At 40.9% G+C, this 15,789-nt stretch overlaps 1 protein-coding gene across 1 annotated transcript in view; it reads left to right on the forward strand.

Annotated features, from left to right (window-relative positions):
- The window catches only part of LOC133063218 (transmembrane protein 180-like), a 39,131-nt gene extending 25,678 nt beyond the window's left edge, over window positions 1–13,453 (forward strand). The window contains exon 7 of the mRNA XM_061152340.1: window positions 13,321–13,453. Coding sequence (XP_061008323.1) covers window positions 13,321–13,453 — 133 coding nt within the window. The remainder of the gene's footprint in view (window positions 1–13,320) is intronic.
- The last annotated feature ends 2,336 nt before the right edge of the window (window positions 13,454–15,789 follow it).

Consider the following 15,789-nt stretch of genomic DNA (forward strand, 5'->3'; position numbering starts at 1 on the left):
TATCTGTGTTTATGTGTATATAATAGGTATTTCTGGAGAAAGGCACAGCAACCCACTCCAGTATTATTGCCTGGAGAATCCAATAGACAGAGGAACCTGGCAGGTTATAGTCCACAGGATTGCATAGAGTCGGACACAACTAAAGCAATTTAGCATGCATGCATACATGCATAATATGTATTTGGTTATGTTGCAAATAGAGTAGCATGTCATGTATCGTCTAGATTATGTACATCTTATAGTTTAGCTTACATGTCCTAAAAATAAAAGCATCTTGCTTGAAGAGTTTTGAGCACCGTAATGACCTGATTGGACTTATCTTTTAATAGCATCCTTCTGGCTGCTGTGAGAAATAGATGAATGAGAGCAGTAAAACATGGGGAACCTGCAGTTTAGTAACACATGATATATTGTTGTGCTTGATGGCGAGGGAGGTGAGATGGGAAAGGTCAGGGGCTGATGCTGCATTTAAATTTTCTCCATCATATTCATCAGCGTGTCCCAAATGTGATGACTTTTAAACTTTGGTTATGTGAGTCCTCTATGTATTATTATTTATTTAACATTTTTCTTCAAATTTATTTTAAATCATAAACTTAAAAATCATAAGCAAAAGGATACATGATATACATGTAAAACTGAATCATTTTGCTATATACCTGAAACTAACACAACATTGTAGGTCAACTATACTTGAATAAAAATTAAATTAAATTACTTAAAAAGTATACATGGAATCATTCATTTGGTGGGTTTCACTTTCCTAACAAATTTAAATACTTGGAAAGAACTATTGTGTACCATCTGAAGATTATCACAGGTACTGCCGGGAGTACAGACACTGTACTTTGGGAAAGACTACCGTAGGTAAGGGAAGTCACTGAAGATTTTTAAACCTGGGCAAGACATAATCTGAATTTTGTTTTAAAGTATTCTGTAAAGGACTAGAGGGGGGAGGGAATCAGACCTTAGTTACCAGTCACCTACTATAGAAAAAGTGCTCAGGATACAAAGATGAATAGGTTGCTGCCACTAAGGAGCCTACAGTCTAGTAAAGGTGATAGATTATGAGAACAGGCAATTTCAGAACAGGGTGGTAGGTGCCATAATTAGAAGTGCATGCCGCGTATAAGAGTGGCTAAACTGTGGGTGTGATAGACACTGCTTCAGAAACCAAGTCCAGGAAGACTGTACACAGGAAAAGATGCCTCAGTCATTTCAGAGGAGACAGTAATACTATAATGAAGACATTAATATTACAAATGAAGACGAAGTAACCAGGGAAGAGAATGAATATTGCAAAGCATGGACATGTGAAATGATGGGACATTCATTCAACAAATATTTACTGAACACTTACCTGTATACCAGCTCCTTTGCTGAGCCCAAAGAACAAAGAGACGAGATGCAGACCCTTCTCTGAGAAAGCTCACAGTTACTGATAGTGAAAATCATAATGCTATGTGTTAGGTGTTATCGGTATAAGTGTGCGATGCTGTGGAAGAATGCATTATCTGAGCACGTAATTCAGACTGGGTAGCAAAAAGATGATCTCAGATGAATTGTGAAAATGTAGCAGGAGTCTGCGTAGGTAAAGAGAGATCGTGTGAGACGCTTGAAGGAACTGCACATGGTTCAGTGGAGTTTGAGAAGTGTGGATTTGATCCTTAAAGGAATGAAATATTATTGTTAAACCAAGGGGTAATAACGTTATACTTGCCTTTGAATAAATCACCCTGGAGATGTGGAGAATGGTTTGAAGTGAGGTTAGCCAAATCCTAGAGAAAGAATAATTTGAAGGCCAGAGTTGGTTTTATATGAGAAATGCTGATGAGGGCCTGAGCTAAAGCACTGTCACTTGGAAGGTGAGGAGAACCCTGACCCAAGAGAGATTATGGCATCAGAATCAACAGAATTTAATGATCCTTGAATTTGGAGGCATGACTGATAATTAGGTAAGTGTGTTAAACGATGAGTGGCGTATATGAAAGAATTGAATGTGGACTGTTCTGGAGCACATTTTTTGGTAGAACTTGAAGAAACTCTCAGTCTCAGCTTCTCCATCAAGCAAGTGAATGTTTTCTACCGGCAATAGGGAGGCTGCTTGAAATCCCAGTAGCATTAAAAGCCTCAAACCATGTTGCAGAAGAAAACCATGGTGACTATTAATAAAAGGGGAGAGGAAAAAAAAAAAGAGGGGGAGAGGAATAGACTCTGGGGTAGAAAGGACTCAAAGCTCATTTGCTGGTGGATGTGAGAGCAATGGAGAGAAAAAGAGTGCACTTACCTTGTGTTCCTCCAAATTTTCTTTGAGAAACACAAGCTCTAAAGTAATGGTTCTCAACCATGTTGCACACTGGAATCACTTGGAGCTTGAAAAAGTCCTGATACCCAGGTCACACCTTTGACCAGTGACCTTGGACTCTCTGGGGGTGAGATCTGGGCATCAGTACTTGTAAAAGCTCCCTCGTTTGTTCTAGTGTGCAGTCGATATGGAGGACCTGTAGACTGACTTCCTTGAAAACAGAGGCCCTGGAGACTAATTCTTGTTGACGCAGGCATAGATATGTTGACAACCAGACACGTTGGCAGTCTAGTTTTGTGATATCATAAGCATTTTTAGAGTTATAAACTTGTTCAGGGCACTCAAGTATCATTTATCTTTGATAATTTGACATTTGGCATCTCGTGGCCTCACATAGTTATTGCCAATCTGAAAGTGTCCGACTGAAGTCCAGAGGCAACTGTATACTTAGCAGGAAATGGGCTGATGATCAGAGAGTGCTATGAGAGTCACCAGTGTGACAAAGTTAGCAAAAATGTCTATTTGACATAAATTTCCTACTTGCAAGTGAGTTTTCTACTATCTGATTAATATTTTACTCTTACAATACACAGAGCTCTTTGGTTCAGGGATATTATTCTCTCAACGGTGATTTTTGAAAGATGACCTGTGACTCTTTGTTATAGTTAGGGAAATGTTTGTTCTGCAGGGGGTAGATTGTTTTTCTAAGTTTAGTAAATCTATGCAGTCCCTGTAAATGTAATGGTTCAACTTATTACTATTGGAGATTCATAAGAGAGGTACTTAGGCAAGAAAAGCAACATGTATTCTCTTCTAATTATAGGGGATAAGGTATTTCATGTAGTAATATTAGAAATTGATTGCCTAATTAGTTTATACATGCAGTCTCTATTTAAAAATTGCAAGAAAGTCCACACTTTTCATACAAAATAAACAACAGTGAAATTCTAGTGTATTATAGAAAAAGAACTACTCTGTCCATTTGGTCAATTAATTGTGCTTGCATGCTTTTATCAGCAGACATTTGCAGGGTACCTCCTAGATGTTAGCACTGAGCTGGAAGCCGAGATAAAGGAGTCGTACGACATGCTGCCTTTTCGCCTTTTAGAAGTTCACGTGGTGTTAGTGGGGGAGGCGGACCGGAAAGTCCAGGGCAGTGAGCCAAGTCCAAGGTTACGAGGAGTACATAGTGCAGGAAGAGCACAGACTTGGCCCTCGGTGGCTTGGCACTGGACTGCCTGCGTGTGGTAGCACTGTCTTTGTAGCCCTGGCCAAATTCCTGCTGCTTGCTTCATATTCTGCAATAGAAACATACATTTTCCCAATGGTCAAAGTCTGTCCATTTCTTTGCTGAATTACAGCTTGTCATCTGTAAAGACTTTACAGGAAATGTAAATAAAATCCTTCACATACCCAAATAGAGTCTTCTAGATCAATCTGCCATACATACAAGTGTGTTTTTAAATATTATATGTGCAGCCTTCCTTTTTCTTGTCTTTTGTTCTGGAAGCCTCACAATAGATACTTCCCAAATTATACTTGCAACAAAAGTTTAGGAAATGACTTTTCTCTTAATAACAGAGTAAACAGTATTGTCTTCAACTCTAGCAAAGAAGCAGAACCAAGATGAGTTGCTTCAGGGTGAATATCTGACCGAAGAATAACCTCAACTCTTGCTTTTTTTTAAAAGCAAATTTTAATTGCTGGAAAATTGCTTTACAATGTTGTGGTGGTTTCTGGCATACAACAGTGCAAATCAGCCATAATTATACATATGTCACCTCCCTCTTGAGCCTCCCTCCCCTCCCACCAACCCACCCTTAGATCATCAGAAGGCACCTGGGCTCCCTGTGTTATAGCAGCTTCTCGCAAGCTATCTGTTTTACACATGGGAGTGTATATCTATGGGGCTTCCCTGGTGGCTCAGACGGTAAAGCGTCTGCCTACAGTGCAGGAGACCCGGGTTCGATCCCTGGGTCGGGAAGATTTCCCTGGAGAAGGAAATAGCAACCCACTCCAGTATTCATGCCTGGAAAATCCCGTGGACTGAGGAGCCTGGGGGCTACAGTCCATGGGGTCGCAAAGAGTCGGACGCGACTGAGCAACTTCACTTCACTTCACTTTAGTGTATATATGTCTATGCTAATTTCTCCTCTTGTCTCACTCTCTCCTTCCCCCACTATGGCCACAAGTCTATTCTCTATATCTGCGTCTCAGCCCTATGTTTTTTAAACAATGAAAGCATTCTTGGTATTTAACTATAGTTAATCATTAGAATAAATTTTAAAACTGTTTTTTGAAAACAAGTTCTTGCCACAGAGATTTACCATAGCGACAGCCTGGAGATCTTTAGGCAAGAATCTCTCCTGACTTCTGTTTCACAGTAGGATGAAATCAGTAGTTTTATTTAGTGTTAAAGATTAATTTACCTCGGCTAGAACTGAACTAGTCTTATGTATTATACTTGGTTCTGGTGGATTTTGTTCTCTCAAAGTATCAAAACTGTGTTATACTGTCGATTCTGTTGTAGTTATGACATGCTTATTGTGAATTTCTTTATTAAAGTTTTACATATTTTTGCTTTATGAGGCTATTGAACCATAGAGGACTAAAAAGGAAAAAAATAGCCCTTTCTCTGAGGAGTTCATGCACCCTGCTATAGGATCACGAGGCGAGATAGAAATACTCAGCAATTTAGAACTCTCCATGTATTCAGAGCCTCAGATTTTGTACTTGGTGAGACATGACTTTCACCGTCCCCATCACTGTCTGTTGGGAACAAAAGATTAAAATATACACAAAATATCTTACAGTTGTGGATATGAACTGTGTACATATAAGTTCAGGTCAGTGGTAAAGAATCCACCTGGCAATGTAGGAGCTGCAGGAGATATGGGCTCGATCCCCGGGTGGGGAAGATCCCCTGAAAAAGGAAATAGCAACCCACTCCAGTGTTCTTGCCAGGATAATCCCATGGACAGAGGAGCCTGGTGGGCTACAGTCCGTGGGGTCGCAAAGAGTCAGACATGACTGAGCATGCACACACATGTAAGTATGTACGTTCGTTGGGGTTGCCAGAATGAATATTGGGATAATCAGTCTTTTTTTTTAGAATGTAAGAAATGGTTATTTATTTATTTGGCTGCACCAGGTATTACTTGCTACACACGGGATCCTTGAAGCAGCATGTGGGAACACTTTTTACTTGCGGCATGTGAACTCTTAGTTGCAGCATATGGAATCTAGTTCCCTTACCCGGGATCACACCTGGGCCCCCTGCATTGAGAGTGCAGAGTCTTAGCCACTGGACCACCAAGGGAAGTCCTGGGATAATCAGTTTTTAACAAGATTCTTGTAGTAAGTCCATATTCCAAGTGTGATGAACATATGAGCATGTGTAGTATTCTAAATTATTAGTAATATTTTGCCCAAAAGATTCTAATTAAAGCTGAATAACTATTAATAGTGTCAGAAATGAGGCTGTGATGTGAAAATTTGTGTGTAGGAAATTCTATCTGGAATTTCATAGGACCATAATAACATATATCCTGTGTTTTGCCATGGAAATATCAATGTTGTGTTGATTTCTTCCCTGTGGCTCACTTCTCTTCCTCTGTAAATAGGGTCATAATGTTTCATTGCAAAGGTGCTGCCTGAGACAAGATTATGTCCTAAGGAGGATATAACCAACACTAAAGAGTTTTCTTTGGAGAAATAGTATGATCTTATTTTTTTCCATTTAGTCTTTACAGTTGGAAACGTTAACAATAGCCTCCAATCGGTGTATTGGAAGTTAAATCCTTACAGTTCCATGTCAGCAGTGTGATTTACCAAGTTATTCTTTTTTTGTTTTTTTAACTGTTTGGCTGTGCTGGGTCTTTTCTGTGGTGCACAGACTTCTGTTGTTGTGACTCAAAGGCTTCTTATTGCAGTGCTTGAGCTTCTCTTGTGGTCTCTGGCCTTCTCTTGTTGAGGAGTGTGGGCTCTAGAGCACACAGGCTCAGTAGCTGCAGCATGCTGGCTTCTCTAGTTGCAGTGCATGAGCTTAGTTGCCCCATGGCATGTGGGATCTTAGTTCCCCAACCAGGGATTGAACCTGCGTCCCTCACATTGGAAGGCAGATTCTTAACTACTGGACCACTAGGGAAATCCTGATCGAGCTATTCTTGCTTGCTCTTGATATTTGCTGTAGACAGTTGCCTCTTCACAAGAGTTTCTGAATTCATTTCTGCAGAGAGTATATGACTTTCTCCTTCAAAAATGAGGATTTTTTTTCCCCCTTCTAATAAATTTATATTATAAATACCTTTTTTTTCCCCCTTGGAGAGAGTTTTAGTTTAAATCTATGTAAAAATCTCAGCTCCAAACAGCTGTGGAATGTTGGGTGATGTAGTAAACCTGGCTAAGCCTTAGTATCTTCTTCAGGGTTATTGTGAAAATCAGTAGCAACAAGAGAAAAATGTCAAACAGGGCCTGGCACATCAAAAGTCTGCCTTACGTGTTATGTCATCACTTTTCTTACAAGGGGCCCATCAGGCTGACCCTGTGGGTGTGCTAAGTTGCTTCAGCTGTGTCCGACTCTTTGCGACCCTATGAATCACCCTAGAAAGGAGAAATTTCTTCTTGAGGTAGTAATAGCTCACGTGGACTCAGGTATTCTGGACCCTAATTCAAAGGAGACCGTATGGCCACAGAAAACCATATTTAGGTTTCTTTGGTCTTTTCCATCCTGGGCTCCTATTTCTCTGCAGGAGTGCTCACAATACTGCTTTTGACATCAACTTCTTTGACAAGAGATGTCTCTTTCTACAATACTAGCCATCAACATATTTCATTGATCCAATTAGGAAGCAACATTACTAATTTTATACATTTTTGAGCTTATATTGATAGCAGAAAAGGAGAGTGGAAAGGAGACCAACTTTGCTTTAGTTTTCAGATGTGGAAGAGCCCCAGGGTGATAGGTTTGGAGGTGACAGGATGATTTTTGTGGACCCCTTTACCTATAGAGCTGAATTTACAAGTTGTTTAGCAAGGTAAGCTAAGCTAAGAAAGTAAGCTAAGAAAATAAACTAAGAGAATGAAGAAAAAGATACTAGACAGAAATATTTTAAAATGTAATAAGCTGCAGGTAGATATTTTTCTTTTAAAAGTAGGGCATTGTGAGAGAAAATTGGGTGCAAACATTTTTCCATAAGCAAAGGTTCTTATTATAAGATAAAATTAAATATATTTATCATCTCTTTGCCTCCACTAGAACATAAACTTTGTTGAAGGTAAGAATCATTGTTGATTTATTTACTCTACATTGTAAGAACCTAAATCAATAAGTTGGCAATAAATATTTGAGTGAGTGAAATTATAAGCAGAGCTTCGGCATTATTTTTCTACCAGAGGTTCATTTAAAAATGTTATTAAGGCTGGAATTGACATTCTGAAAGCATGAAAAGGACAACTGGTCACTCTGTTGCTATTTAGTCACTAAGTCATGTCTGACTCTTTGCAACCCCATAAACTGCAGCATGCCAGGCTTCTCTGTCCATCACTATCTCCCAGAGTTTGCTCCAACTCATGTCCGTTGAGTCAGTGATGCCATCCAATCATCTCATCCTCTGTTGACCCCTTCTCCTCCTGCCCTCAATCTTTCCCAGCAGCAGGGTCTTTTCCAATGAGTCAGCTCTTTGCATCAGGTGGCCAAAGTACTGGAGCGTCAGCTTCAGCATCAGTCCTTTTAATGAATATTCAGGGTTGATTTCCTTTAGGATTTACTGGTTTGATCTCTTTCTCAAGAGTCTTCTCCAGCACTACAATTTGAAAGCATCAGTTCTTCGGCACTCAGCCTTCTTTATGGTCCAACTCTCACATCCGTACATGACTACTGGAAAAGCCATAGCTTTGACTATACAGACTGCTGTTGGAAAAGTGATGTCTCTGTTTTTAATACACTGTCTAGGTTTCCCTAGTAGCTTAGTTGGCAAAGAATCTGCCTTCAATGCACGAGACCCAGGTTCAATCCCTGGGTCGGGAAGATCCTCTGGAGAAGGAAATGGCAACCCACTCCAGTATTCTTGCCTGGAGAATTCCATGGACAGAAAGGAGCCTGGTGGGCTACAGTCCATGGGGTGTCAAAGAGTCAGACATGACTGTGCGACTAATTTTCACTTTCAGGTTTGTCGTAGCTTTCCTTCCAAGGAGCAAGTGTCTTTTAATTTCATGGCTGCAGTCACTGTCTGCAGTCGCCATCAGCCTTCTTTGGAGTCCAGGAAAATAAAATTTGTTTCTGTTTCAACTTTTTCCCCTTCTATTTGCCATGAAGTGATGGGACCAGATGTCATGATCTTAGTTTTTTGAATGCTGAGTTTTAAGCCAGCTTTTCCCCTCTCCTCTTTCACTTTCATCAAGAGGCTCTTTCCTCCTCACTTTTTGCCATTAAAGTACTATCATCTGCATATCTGAGGTTGTTGATATTTCTCCCAGCAACCTTGATTCTGGCTTGTGATTCATCCAGGCTGGTATTTCGAATGATAAACTCTGCATGTATGTTAAATAAGCAGGGTGACAATATAGTCTTGACGTGCTCCTTTCCTAATTTTGGACCAGTCCATTGTTCCAAATCTGGTTGTTTCTTGTCCTGCATACAGGTTTCTCAGGAGACAGGTAAGGTAGTCTGATATTCCCATCTCTTTAAGAATTTCCCACAGTTTGTTGTGATCCACACAGTCAAAGGATTTAGCATAGTCAATGAAGCAAGAGTAGATATTTTTCTGGAATTCCCTTGCTTTCTCTTGGCAATTTGATCTCTGGTTCCTCTGCCTTTTCTAAATCCAGCTTGAACATCTGAAGTTCTTGGCTCACATACTGTTGAAGCCTAGCTTGAAGGATTTTGAGCATTACCTTGCTAGCATGTGAAATGAGCCCGGTTGTATGGTAGTTTGAACATTCTTTGGTATTGTCCTTCCTTGGGGTTGGAATGAAAACGGATCTTTTCCAGTCCTGTGGCCACTGCCGAGTTTTCCAAATTTGCTGGCATATTGAGGGCAGCAGTTTAACAGCATCATCATTTAGGATTTGAAATAGTTCAGCTAGAATTCCATAATGTCCACCGGCTTTGTTCGTGGTTATGCTTCCTAAAGACCCACTTGACTTCACATTCGAGGCTATCTGGACTCTAGATGAATGACCACACCATTGTGGTTATCCAGGTCATTAAAACCTTTTTTGTATAGTTCTGTGTATTCTTGCCACCTCTTCTTAATCTCTTCCTCATCTGTTAGGTCCTTACTGTTTCCATCCTTTATGGTGCTTATCTTTGCATGAAATATTTCCTTGGTATCTCCAATTTTCTTGAAGAGATCTCTTTTTTCCCCCCATTCTATTGTTTCCCTCTATTTCTTTGCATTGGCATAAGAAGCTCTTCTTATCTCTCCTTGCTATTATCTAAGTTCATCCACATCCCAGTAGAGGGGATGCAATGTGAAAGAGGAAAAGAAATTCTCTAAATCAAGGGCATCTCTCCCAGATTAGAATAACATCTTTAAAGAAAGAGGAAATCTTAAGAAAAGAGCAGGAAGATCAAGGAAATTTTTGAAGAGCGTCAAGTGATTCAGTGAAGTAATATGGAAATGAAAATGGTTGCATCTTCAGTAATAATGGTGTCACCCATGAGAGCATTGGGGGTTAGACCACAACATGGTATTTATCAAACTGCCTTAGTCATTTAAGTGTTCATTCTGCTGCCTTCCCTTGAACGTCCAGCCTAAAGCTCCCTCTCTGTAATGTTGTCAGCATGCTCACTGGAGGCTTTGCGCCTGCAGATTGTCACAGATGTTTTCTATGCCTCCTCTCACCCTGGAAAAAAGAGAAAAAGACAGTTCTGTCTTTGAGATCAGAAATCTCCCTGAGAGAACCTGTATCAGCTGGAATCCACTTTCTTGATATTTCTGAAACTGGAATCTGCTGTAACTAGAGAATGCAGAAGGACAATGGGCTCCTCAGATAAAAAGCACACAGGTGCCTCAGCCAACCAGAAACCGGTCTTTTCATGAAACACTGGGCTTTGAGCACATACTGTGTAATTCCTTGACTAGCAGTTCATGGTCATGGCTTTGTGCTGTTTTTGTCCTTTAAAGGTCTTGATTAGGCCACTTCCTTTCCTTTTCTGTGTGTTTAAGAAGTGTGTGATTTAGGCTGTGACAGAGTGGAACTTGGAGGGGGGGTGTCTTCCCGGTGGCTTCAGTGGTAAAGAATCTGCCTGTGAAGGCAGAAGATGCAAGTTCAGTTCCTGGTTCTGGAAGATTCCCCTGGTGAAGCAAATGACAACCCACTTCAATATTCTTGCTTGGGAAATCTTTCGGCTAGAGGAGCCTGGCTGGCTATAGTCTGTGGAGTTGAAAAAAGGCGGACACGACTTCGTGACTGAACAACAACACCACCAACAAAGTGGAACTTGATTTTCCCTTACCTGTTGGCTTCTTGCACCCATTGTTGACCCAGTCCCCTGATCTGGTCTGTCTCATGGTTCCAGTCAGTGAGTACTCAAAGGTGGGGAGAGAACCATCATGTGTCTACATACCTACAACGTCAAGTTCAAAAGTATAGTCATGACCTTGTCTTCTCATTCTCAAAATCTATGATCAGCTCTTTCAAATCTCCTGTGTCTTTCTTAGTAAAGGCCAATTAGAAATCACTGAACCCCATCCCTATAGTGGTCAGAGGCCAAATTATGGCAAATTTGGACATAAGTGCCAATGGTAAAGATACAATTTTCAGGCCAGTTTAGCTGCAAGTGGCAGAAACTCAATGGAAGTAAGCTCAAATGAAAAAGGAACTTCACAGCTCATGTAACTGAAAAGTCAGACAAAGCTGGGCTCTGTGTAGGTAGTACTCGAATGGTGTTAGGAATCTGTTTCTCTGCCCGTGACTTTCCCTCTGGGTTGAGTGCAAACTTTTACCACGTGGCAACAAGGTAACCCCAGGTTTACCTGGGCTTACAGACTCAGACCCTAGAGGAAACATTTGTCCCAATAGCACAGCAAAAGCTCCGAGGACCCTGAAAGGCTTTGCATGAGTCACATGTCCATTCCTGAGATAGTAGCTATAGCCCGACTCTGACCACGTCTTGGTGTATGCCTGACATTGGGGTGGGAGCAGGGTAGTCAATGTCCACTGAATCTTCAGGACTGAAACAGGCTTACTGTAGAAGAGGGCAGAAGATTTTTCTTTTTCTTTCTTTTTTTTTTTTTAGCGAGCTCCCCACTTCACTCCTCTGTCTGGGTAAGTGTGACAACCACCAGCATAGCACCTTCCGATTCGCCCCACCTCCCCCGGCCAACGAGAAGATGGCTCAAAGTGAAAGTGAAGTCGCTCAGTTGTGTCTGATTCTTTGCTACCCCATCGACTGTAGCCTACCAGGCTCCTCCATCCATGGGATTTTCCAAGCAAGAGTACTGGAGTGGGTTGCCATTTCCTTCTCCCCAGAAGATTTTTCTTAAAGGAACAAATGCTAGGAAGACAAAACACCATGTGCACCTGGAAATGAAGTTTTCTATCGATAGTTTGGGTGGAGCAGAAATGTAACTGCATCCTGACAGCATTCTTGGATCCTCTGTTACTTCTGGAGGCTACAGTCAGCCTGTGTTGGCAAGTCCAGCTGATGGCCCATGCCTTTGTGATTGTCTCAGAGCCCAGAAAGTAACAGCAGGGGAGCAAAGAATGGGAAAGTCATAGTCATCAATTTTTGGATTGGGTAGGACTCAAGGTGAAGAGTGGTTTTGTGAAGCAGTAATTGGAAGCAAACGCATCCAGTCCAGAGCACCCAAGACTTTCCTGCCTGTGGCCTTTAGAGGAGGAGGTAGCAATGCTTGGATATTTCCCCATGGTTCTAGTCAGAGCTCTTCTAGTTAATATCTACTTATCCTTCAGGACTCAGCTCAAATCCCACTTTCCTGGGGGAAACTTCTCCAGACTCTACCTGCAAACACGCTGGCTATGAGCTCCCATCTAAAGCGTTGCTTTTTTCCATCTCAGCATTCTTTCTTCATATGTAATCATGGGTAAGTCAATCTTATTTATGATGACTTGATTAAGGTCTACCTCCAGAACTGGGAGATGAGCTCCATGAAGCAGGAACTCTGTCAGCTTTGCCACCGCTGGATAACCAGTCCTTAACCCAGTGCCTGGCACATTAATAATCACACAATACCTATTTTTTAGATGAGTGAATGATACATAGGTTCTGGTAATAGCAACTGATTCTGGTATGAAGATGTAACAAAACAGCTCCTTTTCTTGTATCATATAGTTTGACCTTTCCACTTATCTCCTCAATTGGCTGAATTAACGAGGTGCTGTTTTTAGATAGCCCAAGTAACCAAAGAGAAGCTGCACCAGATAATCAGCCCCCAAATAACTAGGAGGCCTCTTTACTGTGTATGATTTAAATGAAAAAAATATGATCTACTAAATATAATGGAGAGCCATAGGCATCTTGGGGTTAATGAAGTTCTTGTCAGAAAAAGTTCTGTCATTTCTTAATATTATCATTAAGCTTGGTTTTCTCTCATAATCTCAAATTGTGTAGAATGGAAGTCAGTTTAGTAATAACAATGAATGCCCAGCTCCTGCCTCTTTGTCTGAAACTCTCTGGATGGTGATTTCAAGACTAAAGTGTTACGAGTATGTAGATAAATATATGTATACATTGTACCCACCTCCACCTCTGTCCTCCCGCGCCCGATGTGGGGTCCTTCACTGTGGCCACAGCACTTCTCCCCAGGCATTGTGATCAAAGGAGTACGTATCAGCCTCCCCTGGTATAACCACCTGGGAGGTAGGGATTATTTACTTATTCAGTTATTTGAAAGAATCAAAATTATTTAATAAAATTTCATTTACTCTTTAAATGGGGCTCAGTAGATATCAAAACTTTTCTGAAACTTCTTGTTGTATAGCTTTGAGTTAATAAGAAAAGAAGCCACTGGAGAAAATAACTGTTTCAATATTTTTTTCCCTCTCAGTACAATCTTAGACCTTCATGACGCCATGTTTAATTTGATTTGCCTGGTCCCATTGGGCATCGCAGCAATTCAGATCCTGGTTTGGAGCCCCTTCTCCATCAGGAAGAAGACAGACTACACAGGGGTCTTCTAAGTCTAACACCAGCCATTACAGGAGTCAAATGAACTTCAGTTGTGTGTTCTCATAAAGTTTACATCATGCCAGAGGGCAAAACTGTTCTTTATAACCTCGGATTTGTTTAGAAAAAAAATAAACAACAAAAAAAAAGTCTATCAAATGTAGAAGTTTTTGACTCCATAATAAGAATGTTAAATATGTGGACTTCCCGGGTGGTCCAATGGCTAAGACTCTGTGCTCCCAATGCAGGGGGCCTGGGTTTGATCCCTGGTCAGGGAAGTAGATTCTATATCCTGCAACTAAAGATTCCACGTGCCACAACTAAAAAATTTTGCATGCCACAGCTAAGACCCAGCATAGCCAAATAAATAAATATTTTTTAAAAAGAACATTAAATATGAATTAAGCTGGGTGTTTCCAAGTGGTTTCACAGCCTGAATACAACCTTTCATTCCTTACCCCTGAATTGCTATGTGAGTTGCTTTTGGCTTCCCAGAACTCACCTGACTGTGTGGGCCACTTTCTTTTATTTTTTTTTAAGCCCCATATTGTTTATTTGACTGATTTTATTAGTGATACACCCCCCCCCCTTTTCATTAAGTAATACTTTATCACCATTGTATGTAGATTCCCTGTGACTAATAGTCATCAGATTTGGGAAACTCAGGGACGAGGATAAGAGGACTCATACAGTCCAGATTTATGTGGTTCACTGTCTTGGTTGCAGAGCTTTTGGTTGTGAAGAAGCAGGAATTCAATTTCAGCTGTCTTAAAGAGAAGTTTCTGGTAAGGATGCAGTAGATAAATTCATGGGCATCTGGGACAGGAAATAAAACAGGACTAGAGCTCTTGCCTGGAAAATCCCATGGACAGAGGAGCCTGGTAGGCTACAGTCCATGGAGTCACGAAGAGTCGGACATGACTGAGCGACTTCACTTTCACTTTTCACTTTTATGCAATGGAGCAGGAAATGGCAACCCACTCCAGTGTTCTTGCCTGGAGAATCCCAGGGACGGGGGAGCCTGGTGGGCTGCCATCTATGGGGTTGCACAGAGTCAGACACGACTAAAGCGACTTAGCAGCAGCGGCAGCAGAGGGGAGAGTCAGGGCGCCTTTGTTTCTGTCACCTTCAGTCTTTTCTCTCTCAATGTCTCTCTCTCTTCTCTTCTCTCTCTAAACTGGCTGAGAACCAGAAATTTCAGTTCAGTCACCCACTTTCATCTAACTGACTCGAACTCTGTGAACCTGTCCAGATTCTCTTACCCAGGAGTGATAACTGGCCCGGCATGAGACATTGAGACACAGTGATGTGATAGAAATGCTTAATGGTTGGCTGTGTGGGAAAAAAGTAAGCATATATACATGTGCAATTTTATTATAAATTTTACTGATAAAAATCTGTACAGTATGTGACTTACAAATCATAATAAAACATGGCTCCTTTTTTGGAAATTCCGTATACCTGTAATTTCAGCATGACTTGCTATTTCTTTTTCTTTTGCCTTATTTTTTGGCCACAGGGTGAGTCATGGAGGATCTCAGTTCCCTCACCAGGGATTGAACCTGTATTCCCTGCAATGGGAGAACTGAGTCTGAACAATGCACTGTTAGGGAAGTCCCATAACTTGCTATTTCTTACAAATTCCATATTCCATTAGAAGTTTCCATAATTGGCAACAATAGTCATGAAATCAAAATTATGAATAAATGCTTGATTATCATTCAGTTCCAAAAAAAGTCACCCATGTCATTAACCAAGGAGTGTAGTTCCAACCTAAATATTTTTTTTACATTTTGTTTATGTTAATGAGTAAGACAAAGCAAATAATGAAAACACACTTCAGAACTGCACTCAGTCAGCCATGACATGAGCAACCTCTTTGATTAATTGAATGATAGGTTCTGAGTACTGGAAAGAATATGTTCTGAATTTCTTATATTTTTCACAGTGGGACAGCTACAGACATGACAATTTTGGGTTTAATCTGCATTATTTTGGGTTAATCTGCATTATTAACATTTTATTGCTTCCTTAAATCTAGTCCAGCAAACTATCTAGCAAACTATCACTACTGGGCCAAATCCAACCTTTGGCCTATTTTTGTATAGTAACAGGCTTCACAAGTGGTGCAGTGGTAAAGAATCTTCCTGCTAATGCAGGAGATCGACCCCTGGATCAGGAAGATTCCCTGGTGAAGGAAAGTGGAATCCCACTCCAGTATTCTTGCCTGGAAAAATTCCATGGGCAGAGGAGCCTGGCAGGCTGTAGTCCATGGGGGTCACAAAGAGTTGGACATGACTGAGCATGCATGCATGCATGAGATCTAAGCATAATTTTTACATTTTAAAGG

Source organism: Dama dama, chromosome 10, assembly GCF_033118175.1.
Source record: "Dama dama isolate Ldn47 chromosome 10, ASM3311817v1, whole genome shotgun sequence".
NCBI classification, from domain to species: Eukaryota; Metazoa; Chordata; class Mammalia; order Artiodactyla; family Cervidae; genus Dama; species Dama dama.